Genomic DNA, 21,208 nt, shown 5'->3' with positions numbered 1-21,208 from the left:
TGAATTCTGACTAGGAAAAATGGTTTAGTCACCCTAATCTGAAATAATCCAGAACCCTCAATATTTAAATTAGTTCTGCCATCCCTGCCCTCCATAAGGATTAGACCTATGGTCTACTCTATTGAGTGCAGGTCAGAACTCTGGTAAATTAGTTATCATTGTGCCAATTTTTGTCCCATAAAATAGACGCAGCATTGTTGAATTCATACCTTCATATATTTTGCTTGCCAGGCAGTGTATTTTAGCAAACAAAAATACCTTGTGGATTCAAGGAAATTAGATAACTTTAAAAGAGAAACAAAGACTGCTGCAGATGCACAGCAGGTCAATGAGTGGCTGAAGGAGAATGAAGATGAGTCTGTGTCAACTCTTCAATAGATTCAAGCTGAAGTATAAAGCAGAGCACATTTCTTTTCCTAAGAGCAGGATTTTCACAGGATTCAAATCTCAGTCTCCTAACCATGAACCAACTAACTCGCTTGATACTCTTTTGAAAACCAAAAGTGAAGTCTGTTAAAGACACAGTGCCTTTCAAAATTATTTATTTAATTAACCATGTCCCATGATTGAATCATAAATAAAACTGTTCAGGCAAATTATCTCACTACCTCCAGAGTAGGTGGGATTGAATCCAGACTTTCTGATCCAGCGATAGAGATATTGACACAAAATACAAAGCCATACTGACTCTCCTTACAGCTGATTCTAGCCCTTAATGATGCAATGCTCATTTCCTGTGTATCTTTAACAACATAGTTTACGCCAGTTCTCTGCAACAGCAATTCAATTAGTTGCACTCCTTCACATTTGCCCATGATCACCTTAGAAATTTTTCTCCATCAGCTGATTATCTGATTCCTTTTTGAAAGTCACTATTGAATTTGCCTGCACCTCACTTTCAAGTAGTGCCTTCCAGATTGCGAGAATTGCGAGCTTAAAGAAGATTCTTTTTGCCAATCATCTTAAATCTTTGTCCTCTAGATTCTTCTGCTTCTTCTGTCTAGACTCTCATGATTATGAACAATGTTATTAAAATCCCCTCTCAATCTCCTCTGAGGAGATCAACCCCAACTTCTCCAATTTATCCAAATAGCTACAGGTCCCCATCCCTAAAATAATTTATTGTAAATTTTGTACCCTTTCTAAAGCCTTCATACTTTCCAATATTGAACACAATAATCCAGCTGAATCTGAATCAGATGTTTATAAAAATTCATGCTAACTTATTTCCATTTTGTACATTATGAGCTGGAAACAGGGCCCATGGCAGGAGAGCTCCTAAACTGGCAGTGCAGCATAATGGAGGGAGTCCAGCATCTGCCCCACCCCCAGTTAATGTTATTATTACAGACAGTAATAGGTGAATTGAATTGTTTTGTGGTACTCCTCTTCTGTATGTAAGCTAAGGTCATTTTTCTTTTTTATTTCTTTTCTCTCTTGTAACAGATGGTGTGTTCTACCCAAATTAAAATGGGTAGAACATCCAATTTAAAATGTTAAAAATGTAGGAATTACAGGTACATTAAAATCTAAATTTAATGTCTAGCTCCTGCTCTGTCTTGAACAAACAGACAAGCATACATGCAGGCACATGAAGGAAGAAAAAAATAGAAAGAAAAGGAAAAGAATTTACAGGAATTAATGAGTTAGAAATCAAAACCATAATTTTGATAAATACATCTGAACCAAGTATGCAATGTCCAGTGAATGTTCTTCCAGAATCCTTTTTTCATAAGAGCATGGATACAGGTGGTTGAAGTTGTAGATGTAGCAATATGATTCTTATAGACTGGGATTTAATCCAGGTAAATATAGGCTTCTCAGAAATCAGATACATTAGGGACATTTAAGTGACTCTTGGATAGGCACATGGAAGTTAGTTCTGATCTTAGAGTAGGATAAAAGACTGGCACAACATCTAGGGCCAAAAGGCCTGTACTGTGCTGCACTGTTCTATGTTCTGATCCTGAGAACCATTCTCTTGTGCACCCTCTGTAATACTTTCACATCTTTCCTAAAGTGCAGTGCACAGAACTGGATGCTGTACTCCAGCTAAGTCTGAACTAATGCCTTGCACAAATTCAAAATAGCCTCCTTGCTCTTCTCATTTAGAACCTAGATACTGCATGATTAACCAACTAATCTCTCGACCAGTGCTGCCTCCTCTAATGATTAATGCACATGTTCCTTTTCTTCTATACTATCTTTATAGTTTACACTTTCATTTATACTGTCTCTTCATGTTCTTCTTATCAAATATTTCAGCTCATACTTCAAACTGAACTTCATTTGCCACCAACATGCCTTTTTGTTTTTTACAGTTTACAATGGTCCCAAATTCCATATTGTTCTGAAATTTTGAAATTGTGCCCTGGCGAGGCATAATCTAAAACAGTCATATGTACCAGGAAGAGCACTTGTCCCAACAGACTCCTTGCAAATTCCATCAGTAAATCTTTCCCGAGATCAATACGCATCCATCAACCATTACTCTCTGTTTTCTGTCACCTAACCAATTTTGCATCTATATTGCACAAGCTCTAAGTTCACTCACAAGTCTATTCTGTGACACTGGATTAAATGAGGTTCCTGAAGAAGGGCTGATGCCCGAAACAGCGATTCTCCTGTTCCTTGGATGCTGCCTGACCTGCTGCGCTTTTCCAGCAACACATTTTCAACACTAGATTAAATGCCTTGATGTATACCACATCAACATTACCACGATCAACTCTCTCTGTTACCTCTTCAAAATCCTCCAGCAAGTTTGCTAAGCATGATGTTCCCTTAAAAAAATCTTACTGACTCTTCTTAATTGAAACCCATATGTCCATCTGATTTTTGATTTTGAGTCAGTGTCATACAGCACCAAAACAGATCCTTTGGTCTACCGAGTCCAAACCAATCATGTTCCCTAACTAAACTAGTCCCACTTGCCTGTATTTGGCCCATATCCTGCAAGCCTTTTATATTCAATTACTTATCCAAATGTCTTTTAAACATTGTAACAGTACTGGTATCTACCACTTCCTCTGGCAGGGTGAAAACAATGACTGCAGATGCTGGAAATGGCACCTTCCCCTGCCACCGCAGGAACTGTAAAACCTGTGCCCACACCTCCTCCCTCACCTCTATCCAAGGCCCTAAAGGAGCCTTCCACATCCATCAAAGTTTTACCTGCACATCCACTAATATCATTTATTGTATCCGTTGATCCCGATGCGGTCTCCTCTACTTTGGGGAGACTGGGCGGCTCCTAGCAGAGCTTTAGGGAACATCTCCGGGACACCCGCACCAATCAACCACACCGCCCTGTGGCCCAACATTTCTACTCCCCCTCCCACTCTGCCAAGGGCACGGAGGTCCTGGGCCTCCTTCACCACCGCTCCCTCACCACCAGACGCCTGGAGTAAGAACGCCTCATCTTCCGCCTCAGAACACTTCAACCCCAGGGCATCAATGTGGACTTCAACAGTTTCCTCATTTCCCCTTCCCCCACCTCACCCTAGTTCCAACTTCCAGCTCAGCACTGTCCCCATGACTTGTCCGGACCTATCCTACCAGCCCAGCTCCTTTTCCACCTATCCACTCCACCCTCTCCTCCCTGACCTATCACCTTCATCCCGTCCCCCACTCACCCATTGTACTCTATGCTACTTTCTCCCCACCCCACCCTCCTCTAGCTTATCTCTCCACGCTTCAGGCTCTCTGCCTTTATTCCTGATGAAGGGCTTTTGCCCGAAACGTCAATTTCGCTGCTCCTTGGATGCTGCCTGAACTGCTGTGCTCTTCCAGCACCACTAATCCAGAATCCACTTCCTCTGGCAGTTCATTCCCCCCCCACCCCCCCCCTTCCCCCACCCTTCCCCCCCCACCCCCCCGCCCCCCCTTCCCCCCCCTTCCCCCCCCCACCCCCCCTTCCCCCCCCTTCCCCCACCCCACCCCCCCCCGCCCCCCCTTCCCCCCCCTTCCCCCACCCCACCCCCCCCGCCCCCCCTTCCCCCCCCTTCCCCCACCCCACCACCCCCGCCCCCCCCTTCCCCCACCCCTTCCCCCCCTTCCCCCACCCCTTCCCCCCCTTCCCCCACCCCACCCCCCCGCCCCCCCTTCCCCCCCTGCCCCCCCCCACCCCCCCCACCCCCCCCCTTCCCCCCCCCCCACCCCCTCTTCCGCCCCCCCCCTTCCCCCCCCCTCTTCACCCCCCACCCCCTCTTCCCCCCCACCCCTTCCCCCCCCCACCCCCCCCTTCCCCCCCCCACCCCCCCCTTCCCCCCCCACCCCCCCCACCCCCCCCTTCCCCACCTTCCCCCCCCCACCCCCCCCACCCCCCCCTTCCCCCCCTTCCCCCCCCCACCCCCCCCACCCCCCCTTCCCCTGCCTCCCCTGCCCCCCCTTCCCCACCCCCCCTTCCCCTGCCCCCCCTTCCCCCCCTTCCCCCCCCACCCACCCCCCCCTTCACTCTCCCCCCCACCCCCCCCCCTTCACCCCCCCCCTCTTCACCCCCCACCCCCCCTTCCCCCCCCACCCCCCCCTTCCCCCCCCCACCCCCCCCTTCCCCCCCCCACTCCCCCCTTCCCCCCCCACTCCCCCCTTCCCCCCCCCCACCCCACCCTTCCCCCCCCTTCCCCCCCCCCCACCCCACCCTTCCCCCCCCTTCCCCCCCCACTTCCCCCCCCTTCCCCCCCCACCCCCCCTTCCCCTGCCCCCCCTGCCCCCCTTCCCCTCCCCCCCTTCCCCCCCCACCCACCCCCCCCTTCACTCTCCCCCTCACCCCCCCCCTTCACCCCCCCCCCCCCTCACCCCCCCCCTTCACCCCCCCTTCACCCCCCCCCCCCCCTCCACCCCCCCTTCACCCCCCCCCCTCTTCACCCCCCACCCCCCCTTCCCCCCCCCACCCCCTCTTCCGCCCCCCCCTTCCCCCCCCCTCTTCACCCCCCACCCCCCCCTTCCCCCCCCCTCTTCACCCCCCACCCCCCCTTCCCCCCCACCCCTTCCCCCCCCACCCCCCCTTCCCCCCCACCCCTTCCCCCCCCACCCCCCCTTCCCCCCCCACCCCCCCTTCCCCCCCCCCTTCCCCCCCTTCCCCCCCCCTTCCCCCCCCACCCCCCCCCACCCCCCCCACCCCCCCACACACCCCCCTTCCCCCCCTTCCCCCCCCACCCCCCCCCACCCCCCCCCACCCCCCCCTTCCCCCCCCCCCCCACCTTCCCCCCCCCACCCCCCACACCCCCCCACACCCCCCCCTTCCCCCCCTTCCCCCCCCCACCCCCCCCACACCCCCCCCACTCCCCCCTTCCCCCCCTTCCCCCCCCCACCCCCCCCTTCCCCCCCACACCCCCCCCACTCCCCCCTTCCCCCCCTTCCCCCCCCCACCCCCCCCACTCCCCCCTTCCCCCCCTTCCCCCCCCCACCCCCCCCTTCCCCCCCCTTCCCCCCCCCACCCCCCCCTCCCCCCCCCCACACCCCCCCCACACCCCCCCCTTCCCCCCCTTCCCCCCCCCCCCACCCCCCCCATCCCCCCCTTCCCCCCCCCCCACCCCCCCCACCCCCCCCACCCCCCCTTCCCCCCCCCCACCCCCCCTTCCCCTGCCTCCCCTGCCCCCCCTTCCCCTGCCCCCCCTTACCCCCCCACCCACCCCCCCCTTCACTCTCCCCCCCACCCCCCCCCCCTTCACCCCCCCCCTCTTCACCCCCCACCCCCCCTTCCCCCCCCCCCACCCCCCCTTCCCCCCCCTTCCACCCCCCCTTCCCCCCCCACCCCCCCTTCTCCCCCCACCCCCCCTTCTCCCCCTTCCCCCCCACCCCCCCCTTCCCCCCCCACCCCCCCTTCCGCCCCCCCCCCCTTCCCCCCCTTCCGCCCCTTCCGCCCCCCCCCCCCTTCCCCCCCCTTCCGCCCCCCCCCCCCTTCCCCCCCCTTCCGCCCCCCCCCCCCCTTCCCCCCCCTTCCGCCCCCCCCCCCCCCTTCCCCCCCCCCCCCCCCCTTCCCCCCCCCTCTTCACCCCCCACCCCCCCTTCCCCCCACCCCTCCCCACCCCCCCTTTCCCCCCCCCTTCCCTTCCCTTCCCTTCCCTTCCCTTCCCTTCCCTTCCCTTCCCTTCCCTTCCCTTCCCTTCCCTTCCCTTAGTAAGGCAATGAACAAACTATATTTTGTATAAATATACAATTGCTATAAGTACACTGATATTTAATATAAGGTACTTTCAGCTTTCAACTTATTGTGCACTTATATTCACTTTGGTCTGTTTGCAACTTTAACCTTTTTTAAGAGTAATTAAAATACACTGATTACAATTTGATTCTTAGGGTGTGGCAAAGGCATTTAGTATTGCCTATCATCATGTTCGGGTCCGGAATGACATCCTAAAAGTTGTGGATAATGCTGTATTGTGGCTGTTTAATGAAACACCAAATATCAACACTGTCATCACCTACCTGGCAGAACCTTCAGGTAGCAAGGTAGATCATGCATTTCACTCCATCTTGTTTCAGGTAGCTTAGCAGGACATAAAGTTTCTGAATTTAAGGTCATATTGCTGTTCAGTTCAATTAATGCTATCAATCAAGCTTTTGAGGCTGTTTCTGCCGTTCAGCATAATTACTTTTAAATTGGAGAAAGAAAACTGTTCACATGTTGCAGGTTTTGCCAAAGCAAAGACACCCAGTGTTGACCTTAAAGAAAGCATCACACACCAATCTGGTGATGTCAGAGTTTTTTTTTCCCCCAATGACACTTTTAATTTGGCATCAAATCCAACAGGTGTGCTGGCATGCATCAACAGTGATGTCAGCATTCAGGTAAGCAACCAATTGACTTGAAGTATTTATACACAGATAACCAGAAAGTTAGAAATGCCTAAAGTTCTTCATTTTTCATTTAAATTTTCAAGTAAGAGAACTGAGAAAATAAATAGATTTCTTAATCAAAAATAAATTGCTTTTAAAAACCATGCAGAATTTTGTATTTTATACAGAGAAATCTTGACATTCCACAAATGTAAAATTAGCTTTTCAAGGCCAGAAAGGGTGTTTGAAATAATTATCATTTGGTAAGCTATTAATAATCTAATTATAACTGTCGTTCAAGAGAGGAGCCAGGAGAAAACAGGGTCAGGAGAGTACTGTAATTCATTGTTAAGGAACAATGCATTTAGAAAACATCATCTGATCTGATAAAGTTGACCAGCTTTCTCAAAAGGAAAATCATGTTTGATAAATTCATTTGAGATTTTTGAGGATCTAACTAGATAGTAAGGTGCACACAGGGGAAGCAGTAGTTGTACAATTGGATTTCCAAAAGGTACTCGATAGGATTCTACACAAAATGTTAATATACAAGATAGGGCCGCATGGATTATTAATTAGACAGGAAACAAAAAGCAGGAATAAATGGGATATTCTCAATTAGGTGGGCTGTAATTTGTGAAGTACTGCAAGATTCTGGGCTGCGGCTTCAGCTATTTACAATCTTTGTTAATGACACACAAAGACACCCAGAATAATATATCTAAATTTGCTAGTGATACTCAACCAGGTCAACATGCAAGGCACAAAGACGACACAAATGCTGCCAAGCGATATAAACATATTCAGTGAATGGCCAACAAAACGGCAGATGGGGCAAAGTGTGCTAAAGTGCAAAGATATTGACTTTGATCATAGGAATAGGACAGCAGAATATTTTTAAAAAGGCATGAAGTTTGCAAATGTTGATGTTGATTGGGACTTGGATGCCCCCATACAAGGAACAGAGAAAATTCACAACAAGCCATTGGGAAGGTAAATAACATGTTGATGTTTATTGTAAGAGGATTGTAAAACAATGAGGAAGCCTTGGTACAATTGTATGTGTGCAATTTTGGTCTCTATATTTATTGAAGGATATATTTGCATTGGAGGTAGAACAATGAACGTACAATGTATTTATTGGTCCCTAGGATGAGAGGTTATCTTATGGTGAGAGGCTGAGTAATTTGAGTCCATTTTCACTGGAGCTTAGAAGAATGAGAGATGATCTCATTGAAACATTCAAGATTCTGATAAGTAAACACTAGGGGTTGATTCACTTGGTTGTGAATTTAGAACTCAGAGTCACATTCTCACAATAAGGGGCCAATCATTTAGGATTGAGGTTAGGAGAAATTTCTTCACTCAAGGGTATTTTGTATTCTGTACTCCAGAGGGTTATGAATGCCCCATCATTGTATATATTTAAGAGTGACGTAGATCATTCTTTGATCTCTCAGTAAATCAAAAAAATAGGCAGGAAAACAGTTAAAGCTGAGGGTCAACAGTAATTATGTTAGCTGATATAGCAGGCTCGATCAACCATTTGGTTTTCTCTCCATTTTTTTGTGTTGTTACTGAGAAACTAACAATATAAACATGAATTTTCTCATCAATTCATGATTACAATGGAGATTGCAGAGTTGAAAAATGTGGTGCTGGAAAAACACAACAGGCCAGGCAGGAGAAGGAGCAGGAGAATCGACGTTTCGGGCATAAGCCTGAGGCCTGAAGAAGGGCTTATGCCCGAAACGTCGATTCTCCTGCTCCTCAGATGCTGCCTGGCCTGCTGTGTTTTTCCAGCACCACATTTTTCTACTCTGATACTCCAGCATCTGCAGCCCTCACTTTCTCCTAATGGAGATTGCAGTCAACATGTGAGAAATGTTGCACAGTGGTTAGCACTGCTGCCTCACAGTGCCAAGGATCCAGATTCACAGGACATAGAACGGAGAACATAACAGCTCAGTCCAGGCCCTTTGGCCCTTGATGTTGTGCCAATCTGTGAAACCAGTCTAACTTACACTATTCCATTTTCATCCATGTGTCTACCCAATGACCATTTAAATGTCCTTAAAGTTGGTGAATCTACTACTGTTGCAGGCAGTGTATTCCATGCCCCTACCCTCTCTGAGTAAAGAAACGACTTCTTCAATTCCACTCACAGGCGACTGACAGTGTGGAGTTTGCACATTCTCCCTGTGTCTGTGTGCGTTTTCTCTGTGTGCTTTGGCTTCCTCCCACTGTCTAAACATAGACTCATAGGCTGAAACATGCTTCCACACTGTAGGATTCTATGATTCTATGAAATGCAGGAGCTCAGACTCACTGATAGCAACCTTTAGATTTCTAGGCTTGTTCTACACAGGTCCAGATTTGCTGCTGTCATTTTCACTGTCATTGAAATAATGAAATCACAGCCAGAGTGTTCTTGTACCAGCTATTTATTTTTGCTTGTTTTCTTTCGCCATGTGCTAACTTATTTATATGAGGAAGTTTAGCTGAATTAGCTAGTAGCTGTTTAATTCATGTACAGATGTTAGTAATTCAAGCAGAAACTTGAGAACATTAACTGCTTAAAATATATAGCTACTTGAGTCAACCTCCAACCTCAATTACTGCCTTCTGACAAGCAGTAGATTTTCCTCCAAAGTTTTTAAATTGTTTTCAGTATCCATTCTCAATTGCTTTTCTTTCCATACTGCCATTGATGATCGTATCATGGCTGAATCTCAAACGTGTATTTATAGAAATCATTAAATAATGTAGAGAGCCATAGAGATGTACAACATGGAAACAGACCCTTCAGTCCAACTTGTTCATGCCGACTAGATATCACAACCCAAATCTAGTCCCACTGTTGAAAATTTGATATAAAAAGTAGGGAGCAATATTCATTTAGACAAGCAGGAGGCTGGAAGAACACAGCAAGCCAGGCAGCATCAGGAGGTGGAGAAGTCAACATTTTGGGTGTAACCCTTCTTCAGGACTGGGGGTGGGGTTAGCGGGAGCTGCAGATAAAGGCAGAAGGGAAGGGTTATGGGTGGGGAGAGGGGCGGAGTGTGAGGTAATGATAGATGAATACAGGTAGTGGGTATGATCTGGTTAGTCGATGGGAGGAATGAATCCGGTTAGAAGCTGGAAGGAAGAGTCAGTCGGAGGGATGAAAGGGAGCAGGCAGGGCTGGAAAGGGAGCAAGGGTGGAAAGGTTATTTGAAATTGGAGAAGTTAACCTCCTGATACTGCCTGGCTTGCTGTGTTCTTCTAGCCTCCTGCTTGTCTACTTTGGTTTTCAGCATCTGCAGTTCTTTTGTCTCTAGACATATTAATTGGGCGAAAAAAATGTAGCCTTAACTCTACCCCCTTTTATGTAAGGAGCAGGCAGTTGACAAAAATGTGCAACTCTACCCGAGCAAAGTTGACAGCAGGGGAGCTGTAGGATTTTCATTGACATGGGAAAGAGCATTTTTGAAATCAGCATTACAAGCTGTTGCTGTACTGAAAGAAGAGATTAATTGGGATATCTTCACTGGTAATGATGTGCAGCATCAGAATCTTACCTTTGAAAGACAGTATTTTGTATTCCTTCATGGGATGTGGGTGTCACTGGCTCAGCTAGCATTTATTGCCCATCCCTAATTACCCAGGGGGCAGTTCAGAGTCAACCATATCTTTGTGGGTCTGGGGTCACATACACGCCAGACCAGGTAAGGATGTCAGTTTCCTTCTCTAAAGGACATTGGTGAACATGATGGGTTTTTCCTGACAATTAGCAATGGTTTCACAGTCATCATTTGACTTAATTCCTGATTTTAAAAAAAAACTTCAAGCTTCACCATCTGCCATAGTGCAACTTGAACCCAGGTCCCCAGAACATTACTTGGTCTCTGGATTAATAGTCCAGCAATGATACCACTAGGCCAACATCTCCCCATGAATTAAATCAAATCAAGTGAGAAAGACAGAATTTGTGTCTCTCGGTTTTAGCATGGCTGCCTAAAGATTCACTAGCTGGAAGAAAAATAGCTTCAGAACTTAAAATTTCTCAACCGACGGCTGATTATTCGTAAACTTGAGGATTGTTCAACTATGCAGATTAATCAGTGATCCACTATGAGGTGGCCAAAACAGTCCATTTTATTTAATGCACTTCTTCATATTCTATTACAGTTTCATCTTGTACAGTGGGGCTTTTAAAGAACTTTTTTCTCACCTCATGGGCAATGTTTATCCATTGTTGTCCAGTTATCCTGTGGATTTCGAGGCCACTTCAGTGGAGATTGAGTCATCCAGCAGCATTGAGAGTTGCTGTGGTGGGATTTGATATTTAGTTGTGTTTCTTTGGTACTGTAATCTTTCAAATGTACACATTCAAATGTTTCTGTTATTGTCTGTCTGAGAATACAACTAAACGTGTTTCCTAATACTTCTTACACATTTAAAATTAATCATACTTCCAGAGAACTACTCTCTCATTAGCAAGAGATGACTGGTTTTTTTCTTGAGGAACACCATTGGAAGATAGTTGTGTATGAAGTCAAATCCTTTTAACTCAATAGCTAAAATGCCTGGAGTGACTCAGCTATCAAATGAAATAGGCAACATATTGTTTTTGAAAAGTAATGTGTCTACCATTGGAAATTTTGTGCTTATTTTCAGTTATAGTCCAATGATAAAGCCATTGTATATAATTAAATGGTGACCAAGATCCTTTCCACTAACCTATTTTTTTTCCACATGCCAAAGGATTATGTGTTATGCAAAACAATGACAACGGAATATGAATTTGATGAACCATGGTCAGAGGTACATGTGCCTCCAGTAACTCTGCGGAAGGAGGACAGCTACTTCAGGTTCGCCATTATTGCACTTGACCCCTCAACTTTGGATTTGGGAAGAGAAAGAAGTTAATTTTTCAAGCTTCAGTTGTTCGATAACGTCTTATAGCACCTGCAAAAGCAAATTACTGTGGTTGGTGGGAATGAGAAATAAAAACTGAAAATGCTGGTACCATTCAGCAGGTCAGGCAGCACCTGTGGACTAAATGGGTAGTATTTCACTAATCAGGCAGATGGCCTGACATTGACTGGTTGTGGGCCAGCAGGATGTCTACCCTAACCTTTACAGCTGACAGCCAACTACTACAGCCACCCTCCCTCCCTCCCCCCAAACCCCATCACACCCAGGAGCTGCCAGTCTGATCAGAGGGCCAGCAAGAGTGGTGGCAACTGCTGAGACAGGCTGTTATAGAGTCATAGAGACATACAGAACGGAAACATACCCTTCGGTCCAGCTCGTCCATGCTGACGAGATATCCTAAACTAATCTCTTCCCTTTTGCCAGCATTTGGTTTTAAATGCTGTAATTGTACCAACCTCCACCATTTCTTCTGGCAGCTCATTCCATACACACACACCCCCGTGTGAAAACGTTGCCCCTTAGGCCACTTCTAAATCTTTCCCCTCTCACCCTAAACCTATGCCCTCAAGTTTTGAAATCCCTCAGCCCAGGGAAAAGACCGTGTCCATTTACTCTATCCATGTCCCTCATGATTTTATAAATCTCTATAATGTCATCCCTCAGCCTCTGACACTGCAGGGAAAACAGCCCCAGTGTATTCAGCATCTCCCAATAGCTCAAATTTCCAATCCTGGCAACATCCTTGTAAATCTTTTCTGAACCCTTCCAAATTTCACAACATCCTTCCAATAGGAGAGAGACCAGAATTGCACACAGTATTCCAAAAGTGACCTAACTAATGTCTTGTACAGCTGCAACATGACGTCCCAACTCCTATACTCAAAATGCTCTGATCAATAAAGGAAAGCATCTTCACTACCCTATCAACCTGCGACTCCACTTTCAAGGAACTTTGAACCTGCACTCCAAGGTCCCTTTGTTTAGCAACACTTCCCAGGACCTTACCATTAACTGCATAAGTCCTGCCCTGATTTACCTTTCCAAAATGCAGCACCTCACATTTATCTAAATTATACTCCAACTGCCACTTCATGGCCCATCTGATCAAGATCCCTTTGTAATCTGAGGTAACCTTCTTCTGTCCACTACACCTCCAATTTTGATGTCATTTGCAAACTTACTAACCATTCCTCCTATGTCCTTATCCAAATCATTTATATAAATTAGAAAAGCAGTGGACCCAGCATTGATCCTTGCATCACACCACTAGTTACAGGTCTCCAGTCTGAAAGGCAACCCTTCACCATTACCCTCAGTCTTCTACTTTTGAGCCAGTTCTGTATCCCCCATCTACGCCCAATCAGCTTTTGAAAGTTCTTGTCTAACACTGTCAAAATTGGCCTTCCTCCAATTAGAGCTTGAACTTTTAGATCCAGTCTATCCTTTTCCATCACAATTTTAAAACTAATAGAATTATGGTTGCTGGCCCCGAAGTGCTCCACCACTGATACCTCAGTTACCTGCCCTGCCTTATTTCCCAAGAGTAGGTCAAGTTTTGCACCTTCTCTAGTAGATACATCCAGATATCAGAAAATTTTCTTGTACACACTTAACAAATTCCTCGTCATCCAAGCCATTAATACTATGGCAGTCTCAGTTTATGTTTGGACAGTTAAAATCCCCTACCATAACCACCCTAGTATTCTTACAGATAATTGCGATTTCCTTACAAGTTTGTTTCTCGATTTTCCGCTGACTACTGGGGTCGATAGCACAATCCCAATAAGGTGATAATCCGTTTCTTATTTCTCAGTTCTAACTTCCCTGGACATATTCTCAAGAATATCCTGCCATAGCACAGCCATAATGTTACCACTAATCAAAAATACTACTCCACCTCCCCTCTCGCCCCTCCTTCCTCTCCTTCCTACAGCAACTGTACCCTGGAACATTAATTGACCTGCTGTAATTCATAGGGAAGGGCAAATAAACTGGATATTTACATTATTGCAGGGAAAACCACCCAGGAAAATCCCTGGAGCTATGGGGATTGCCCTTTGTACCTGCAGCCCTTCCCTCTCACCATACCAGGCCTCCATTTAACCGGCAATCTCTCACACATGGGGATAATAGGTATATTGCTAGCAAATGATGATGGCCAATAGCCCTTAACATTCTAAATTGCCATCCTCCTCAAGTGGACAGCCCATTGATGCCAGTCTCACCTTTAATTAGATTCCATAAGAACAGGTCATGGTCAGGGACTCAACCCTACCATGGCAGTCAGTGGAACTTGAATTCAATTCAGAAATCTGAAATATAAAGCTAATAACAGTGGCTATGAAAGTAATTATACTCATTTCAAAACCATATCTAGTTGTTAATGCCCTTTGGGGAATGAAGTCTGGCATCTTTTTGATTTGGCCCAAATGTGACTCCAGACCCGTAGCAATGTGTTTGACTCCTAACTGCTGTCTGTAAGGATCTGAATGTAACAGTGTCAGCATGTTATATAGCTTCCTGGCAACACAGTATATACCTTGGATTGAATACCTTGCTGCAGCATATGGAAGCAAGGAGAGCAAAATGCATACAGGGTAATGGGTCCTGCTGACACCATTGCCTTCATCCAACACCATCCCCATTCTTTATATGACCAATGTTTATAAAACAAGTTGTAAGTGAGTTATTATTTATGTTGAGCGCAGGGATATATATAGAACAGAGGGAACCGATGAATAAGGATGTCCAGGGATTAGGCACCCCGCAAATCGATGTCCTCTACAATGCATAGGTCTGTGTATAATGTTGTTTCCTTTTAAAGGCCCTCTATGGGTGGGTCATGCAGCTCTAACCCTTACAGCTTAAGTCACTCACCCTTTAGCTTGAGTCTGGTTGCTATCATTTTCTTTCCCATTGTGCACTTTCTATTTCCAGCACAATGGAACATGACAATGATTGCTCCAGCCAGTGCCTTCCAGTCTCTATGTTTACATGTTGGTGAGCTCAAACATCCAAACATCTAATTTTTGATAGCCCTTCTTATGAACCCCATAGGCTCTTCTCACCTCCCCAGGTCCCCACCAATTACAAGCCTGCAGCTGGTGCCCATGGATTGTGCTCTGATTTGCAACATGGAGCGCATGACGAGCTGAATTCACCAGGTACCTGTTCTGTTTTTCATAATCAGATTTCTCAACATCTAATAAAAGCAAATTACTGCAGATGCTGGAACCTTCCCATGCAATCGCAGAAGGTGCAACACCTGCCCCTTTACCTCTTCCATGCCAACTATCCAAGGCCCCAAACACTCATTTCAGATTATGCAGCATTTCACTTGTACCTCTTCCAATTTTGTCTATTGCATTCATTGCTCCCAATGTGGTCTCCTCTATATCGGGGAGACAAAACGCCGACTGGGTGATCACTTTGCTGAGCACCTTCAGTCTGTACACAATCAGGTCCCAGACCTTCCTGTGGCTTGCCAGTTCAACACACAATCCTGCTCCCATGCCCACATGTCTGTCCTTGGCCTGCTGCAATGTTCCAGTGAAGCTCAATGCAAACTGGAGGAACAGCATCTCACCTTCCAATGAGGCACGTTACAGCCTGCTGGTCTCAACATTGAATTCAACAACTTCAGATGATTCTCCCATCTCGACCCCTCTGTTTTCATTCTGCTCCGTAATTTTATTTTATTGATTTTTAAAATGTTTTTTTCACTGTTTTCACTGTTCTGTACCTCTTATTTCTTGTTTGTCTCTCTTTCTCTCGCTCCCCACTCTCTCATCACCTTTTTCCTCTCCTCTTCTCCTTTTGCTACCTTCTCCCCTGTTTTCCATTTTGCCTCTGCTTCACATGCCCATCCCCCACATATTTTGTCACATAGTACTAGCTTCAACCTTGGTCATTCACCGCTCCTAATCTCCCTGTAAGCTCTCTATGCACTGTCATTATCACCTCTTTATTGCTACCTTTGCTTTTGGAGCCTAGTATAAATACCTCCCTATTTCTCCTTTTTTTTAGCTTTGACAAAGGGTCAATTCGACTCAAAACGTCAGCTCTTTTCTCTCCTTACAGATGCTGCCAGACTTGCTGAGATTTTCCAGCATTTTCTCTTTTTTGTTCTCAACATCTAACTCATTAAGTAAGACAGGAATCTGAACATCAAGGAGGCAAGTTGGGCTGTTAACAAAGGGCCGAGCGAGAAGCTCTCTTCACTGCTCGACAAATAGCTTAAAAGATGCAGCCAGATGCTCCTAGTGCTGAGATGGGCCTCACTGCACTTCTCATTCAATTCTGCCAGAAAAATCCTGCATCAGGCCACATTGTTCAGACTCCTATGAGATTCTACTTAATGTTTTAGAATTGGAAATACCATAATCCGAATAGTAAACAGTGCAGTAAATTGTGAGATTTAAGGTTGATCTTGATTAGATTAGATTACTTACAGTGTGGAAACAGGCCCTTCGGCCCAACAAGTCCACACCGCCCCGCCGAAGCGTAACCCACCCATACCCCTACATCTACATCTACATCTACATCTACCCCTTACCTAACACTATGGGCAATTTAGCATGGCCAATTCACCTGACCTGCACATCTTTGGAGTGTGGGAGGAAACCGGAGCACCCGGAGGAAACCCACGCAGACACTGGGAGAATGTGCAAACTCCACACAGTCAGTCGCCTGAGGCGGGAAATGAACCCGGGTCTCTGGCGCTGTGAGGCAGCAGTGCTAACCACTGTGCCACCATGCCGCCCACAGATTCAGGCAGAGCCTGTTTGGTCCACATGGGATTTAGTTTCTTGTTCACTATTAAGAATAATAACATCCGGGTGAGTGTTGAATGGGGTTCATTGCCTTGCTGAGATTTCCAGGAGTATTCTTGAATGGGGAGAATTTACCCGAATGACGCCGATGATAAAATGATAACACTGAATTCTTTCCTCTAAAAGAAAAGTTTGTTTGTTTTGTTCTCAGGATATGGGTGTCACTGACAAACCAACAGTGATGTAATTCCCTAATCTCACTGCACAGGAGATGGTTTGTCCTCTCCTGAACAGCTGCAGTTCTTGCTTTGATAGTAATTTCTGGCAATTGTACAGTACAACCAAAGTAGCATGAAAGACCTCAGAGACTATTAAATCGAGCTAGTTATTTATAAACCATACCAGGTGGGGTGGATAAGTTCTCTTCCTTGCTGGCCATTTATAAACCAGTTACCCTTTTGAAGATAATTAAGCAATTTTTATGGGAAGTTACTAATTTTATTGAATTTAATTTCACAACTTGCTAAAATGGTATTTGAATTCATAACCATTGGAATGATAGTCAAATATCATATTAGCTACAGAGCCATCATTTTAACAAGAGGCATTAAGTCTCCTTTAGTGGGTGACCATCAGTATCACAGTAGTTAGAGACAATAATATGGCTGATTGCTCTATATTTAGAATGTTGCACATTTTAAAACTGATATTCAGTGTGTTTTTCAATCAGAACCTACCTCTTCAGATGTGTTGATACTTCAGAAGTAATATTTGCTGAGACATATAAGGCAAGGCACATTTGTGTACCTGTGTGGGATTTGACGGGGAGAGCTCTTGCTGTACTTGATATTAATCTTGATTTGCAAAAACAACTCTTGGCTCATGAGCACAAAGGCCTCCTATTGATGCTGAAGGTTCTTCATGAAGCCTGCAACACAATCCTAAAGGACGCTGCGGGAGCTCCACAACTATGGATCTTAGGTGATGCTTTTTAGTCTGTTCTTATTGCTAAGGAGAAAAATAACATAACAAGTTTGAATCTGTTGGGATAGATGCATTGTTTCTAGCTGGGGCTCCAAACAGTTATTATCTGGAATGCGCTGTCTGTGAATCTTTTGAGGACAGTTTCAATTATGGCTTTCAAAAGGGATTTTGCTAAGAATCTAGAGGGGAAAATGGCAGGGCTACACACTAAAAACAAGAGAGTGGAACAAGCTCTTGAGTTGTTCTTGCAGGGAAATAACTGAGTGAGCTTTTTAGCTGTAACCATGTTACGATTCTGCCTGAAAATGTGTTGCTGGAAAAGCGCAGCAGGTCAGGCAGCATCCAAGGAGCAGGAGAATCGACGTTTTGGGCATGAGCCCTTCTTCAGGAATAGTACGATTCTGCCTCACTTGCTGACAAAACCAATAGTGTAATTCCAATTATCAAATAACTCTGGAGCAGGAAAATCCCATCTCAGGAATTGGTTGAATTCCATGACCAGCCATTTGATTACATGACCAGCAGAGTGCTCAGAGGTACTGGTCACCTGTGGTTTAGCACATTCCGTTACTCAAGCCCCACAACCATAAAGGTGGCATACCAGATGAAAGCGGCAAAATAATTGTGACCTAAAATATGCCATGCTAACAAGTTAGCAGTATAAATAGAGAACCCCAAACTTCACTTCAGAAGATCGAATCATTTGACAAGGGACTTAAATCCAAATTTTCCAATCATGTGAGAGAAAAGGATCAATTCCAGGTGTCAGTGCACAATTACCTGTTCCATTTCAGTTAAAGTTTTGGCTTGCAGAGTACTTGGTTGATCCTTACCTTGCCTTTCTGGTCCCCTGTTGTATTTTATGGCTTCAGCATTACAAAGACAATGAAATAAGTTGTCTATTATTTGGAATTAGTTAGCGAATTATGTCTGTTTTCATTTTACAATTGTTTTTTCATTCTTACATTCTCTTCCAAAAACTTAGCAACAAAACATGTCTTGACTGTGCATGCAGTGTTTCATTGAGCATAAAGTGCTGCCCAAATAACTTACATCATCCTGTTGTCTACACTTTAATTTTAAATAGTTAACACAACAGTGGAAGTGTTTTTTTAAAAAAATCCTGGAGTTATAATGCTGGCAAGTGAGCTTTTATTTGCTACCGTAGGAAAGTAAAATTGTTTTTGTACTTTGAATTATTTTGGTCAAAAGGCTAGGTTCTCTGGATAAAAGGTATTTTTCATCAAATTATGCTTTTCAATAGGTGTGATGCTACACTTTGTGGATTTATTAAAAATCTATTACTGATTTAGAGTAATAGTGCCTGCATTAGGTGTGCCTTGGGTAACACTGAGCTCCTATAACATGCGTCCTCTCAAAATTTATTGATAAGCAACTACAAATAAACTTGAACATTGATTTAGAGAGGGGACTTTGCAGAATATGTCTACTTTCGAAAAACACTATTTTAAAATTGCTCTCCAGTTTTCCACCCCTCCCCTCTTTTCCCAAAGGTGTTAATGTTTCCTGAGGTACAGTTCCAAATGTTACAGTTCCCTTGAGCATTCCTTTGATATAACATCATACAATAAATCCAGACTTAGTACTCAGCTTTTTTTTCAGCCAGTTAAAGTAAATACTACAAGCATTAAAATAATGTCAAACCAAAAATCTCAATTGCTTTGCTACTTATGGGCCTTGTAAATGGATTCAAACCTAAGGCTGCTCCTCCACCCATTCCAGTTATAACCTGATTCAAATGCAGGGACCCTGCCCGATTTCCTCCTCTTCCCAGCATATGGGCACTGCCATCCATCACAGCAATAATAATCTCTTTCCTGCTTGACATCAGCTAAACTCAGCAAATTTCGAGAAAAAAAAATCACATTTGAATTCCTTCTCTCTTTGTGGTTTGAAGTAAATACAAGTACTGCCAGTTTTGGCTTCTCGCTGAATAAGGTAAATTGATGCACTAGGTTAACTTGTTTCTACAATGACTTAACAATTTAAATATAGCTAGGATCTATTTACCATTAAAGAAATCAAACTTCTATGCTTGTGCACAATAGAAGCACAAAAAGGCCATTCAATCCTGCTGTACACTCAGTATGACCATGGGTGGTCATCACTTCAATGCTTTTATATGGTCATACTGTCACAGAATCTTACAGCACGGAAACAGATGCTTCAGTCCAACCAGACCATACCGAACTTAATCCCAAACTAAACTAGTCCCACTTGCCACCTCCTAGCTGATATCCCTCCAACCTTTCTTATTCATGTACCTATCTTTTTATCCTCACACTAACCCATATCCCCGTATATCAGTAATTAGCTCTATTTTAAATATACTGTATATTTACAGCCCTCTAGGAGAGGGAACTCCAAAGATTCACAATCTTTTAAGTAAAAGAAATTCTCTTATTTCACTCCTTATCTCTTACCACCTAAGAGGTATCCTGTATAAAGTTACCAAAGTGAATAATCTCATTGGTTATCATATTCCATCTGCCATGTTCTTACCCAATCACTGGGCCTGTTTGAAGCCTCTTGACGTTGCTTGCAACATGAAAATGGCCCATTTATTCCTCCTCTGTTTTCTACCTGTTAGCCAATCCTTAATCCATACCAGTACATTACCTCCAATGTACTTTAGTTTTGCTAACTAACCTCCCATGGCAAATTGTATCAAAAGCCTTCTGAACCTTCAGGTATAATGTCCACTGACTTCACATTATCAATTCTGTTAGTAATATTGCAAAAATTCCAACATGTTCATCTAACATGATTTCTCATTCACAAGTCCAAGATGACCATGTCCAGTGAAATCATTATTTGCCAAATGGCCATTTATCTCATTTTTTTTAATGATACATTCTATCACTTTTCTAACCATTGCTATAAGACTAGATTAGATTAGATTACTTACAGTGTGGAAACAGGCCCTTCAGCCCATCAAGTTCACACCGCCCCGCCGAAGCGCAACCCACCCATACCCCTACATTTACCCCTTACCTAACACTACGGACAATTTAGCATGGCCAATTCGCCTGACCTGCACATCTTTGGACTGTGGGAGGAAACCGGAGCACCCGGAGGAAACCCACGCAGACACGGGGAGAATGTGCAAACTCCACACAGTCAGTCGCCTGAGGCGGGAATTGAACCCAGGTCTCTGGCGCTGTGAGGCAGCAGTGCTAACCACTGTGCCACCGTGCCGTCCCCAAACTGGTCTGTAGTTCCCATTTTATTCGTCTCCCCCTTCTTAAGTAGTGGATTAACATTTTGTGACATTCCAATTTGTAGTAAACTTTCCAGAGTCTGTAGAATGTTTGAAGATGCTCACCACTGCGTTCAATTCCTCCATAACTGCCTCTTTCAATGTTCCGGAGCACAGAACATCAAGTCCCAAGGACTTATCAATCTTCAGTCCCGTTAATTTATCTAACACAGCTTCTTATTAACACTAATTTCCTTCAATTTGTCATTCTGTCTAGTCTCTTAGATCTCTAATTTGGGAGATTTCTTATACTTCTTCGATGAAAATAGACGCAAAATGATGATTTAGCTTCTCTGCTCTTTCTCTCTCCCCCACTATATATTCTCCTGAGTCTGCCTGTAATGGATCCACGTTTGTCTAAGCCAAACATTTCCATTATTTATTTGACTTATTTATTGTCATGAGTACCTTGTTACAAAACACAGTGAAAAGTGTTGTACAGTGTATCCAGTCTCCAGGGCCAACTTAAAAC

At 45.0% G+C, this 21,208-nt stretch overlaps 1 protein-coding gene across 1 annotated transcript in view; it reads left to right on the top strand.

Annotated features, from left to right (window-relative positions):
* The window catches only part of LOC140491202 (EF-hand calcium-binding domain-containing protein 5-like), a 164,711-nt gene that overhangs the window by 123,259 nt on the left and 20,244 nt on the right, over window positions 1-21,208 (top strand). Inside the window, exons 14-15 of the mRNA XM_072589181.1 lie at window positions 11,527-11,633; window positions 17,203-17,453. Of these exons, the coding sequence (XP_072445282.1) occupies window positions 11,527-11,633; window positions 17,203-17,453 (358 nt within the window). The remainder of the gene's footprint in view (window positions 1-11,526; window positions 11,634-17,202; window positions 17,454-21,208) is intronic.

This window comes from Chiloscyllium punctatum, chromosome 19, assembly GCF_047496795.1.
Source record: "Chiloscyllium punctatum isolate Juve2018m chromosome 19, sChiPun1.3, whole genome shotgun sequence".
Lineage (NCBI taxonomy): Eukaryota > Metazoa > Chordata > Chondrichthyes > Orectolobiformes > Hemiscylliidae > Chiloscyllium > Chiloscyllium punctatum.
The sequence above is the reverse complement of the archived record's forward strand: the minus strand, read 5'-3'. Positions and strand labels throughout refer to the sequence as shown.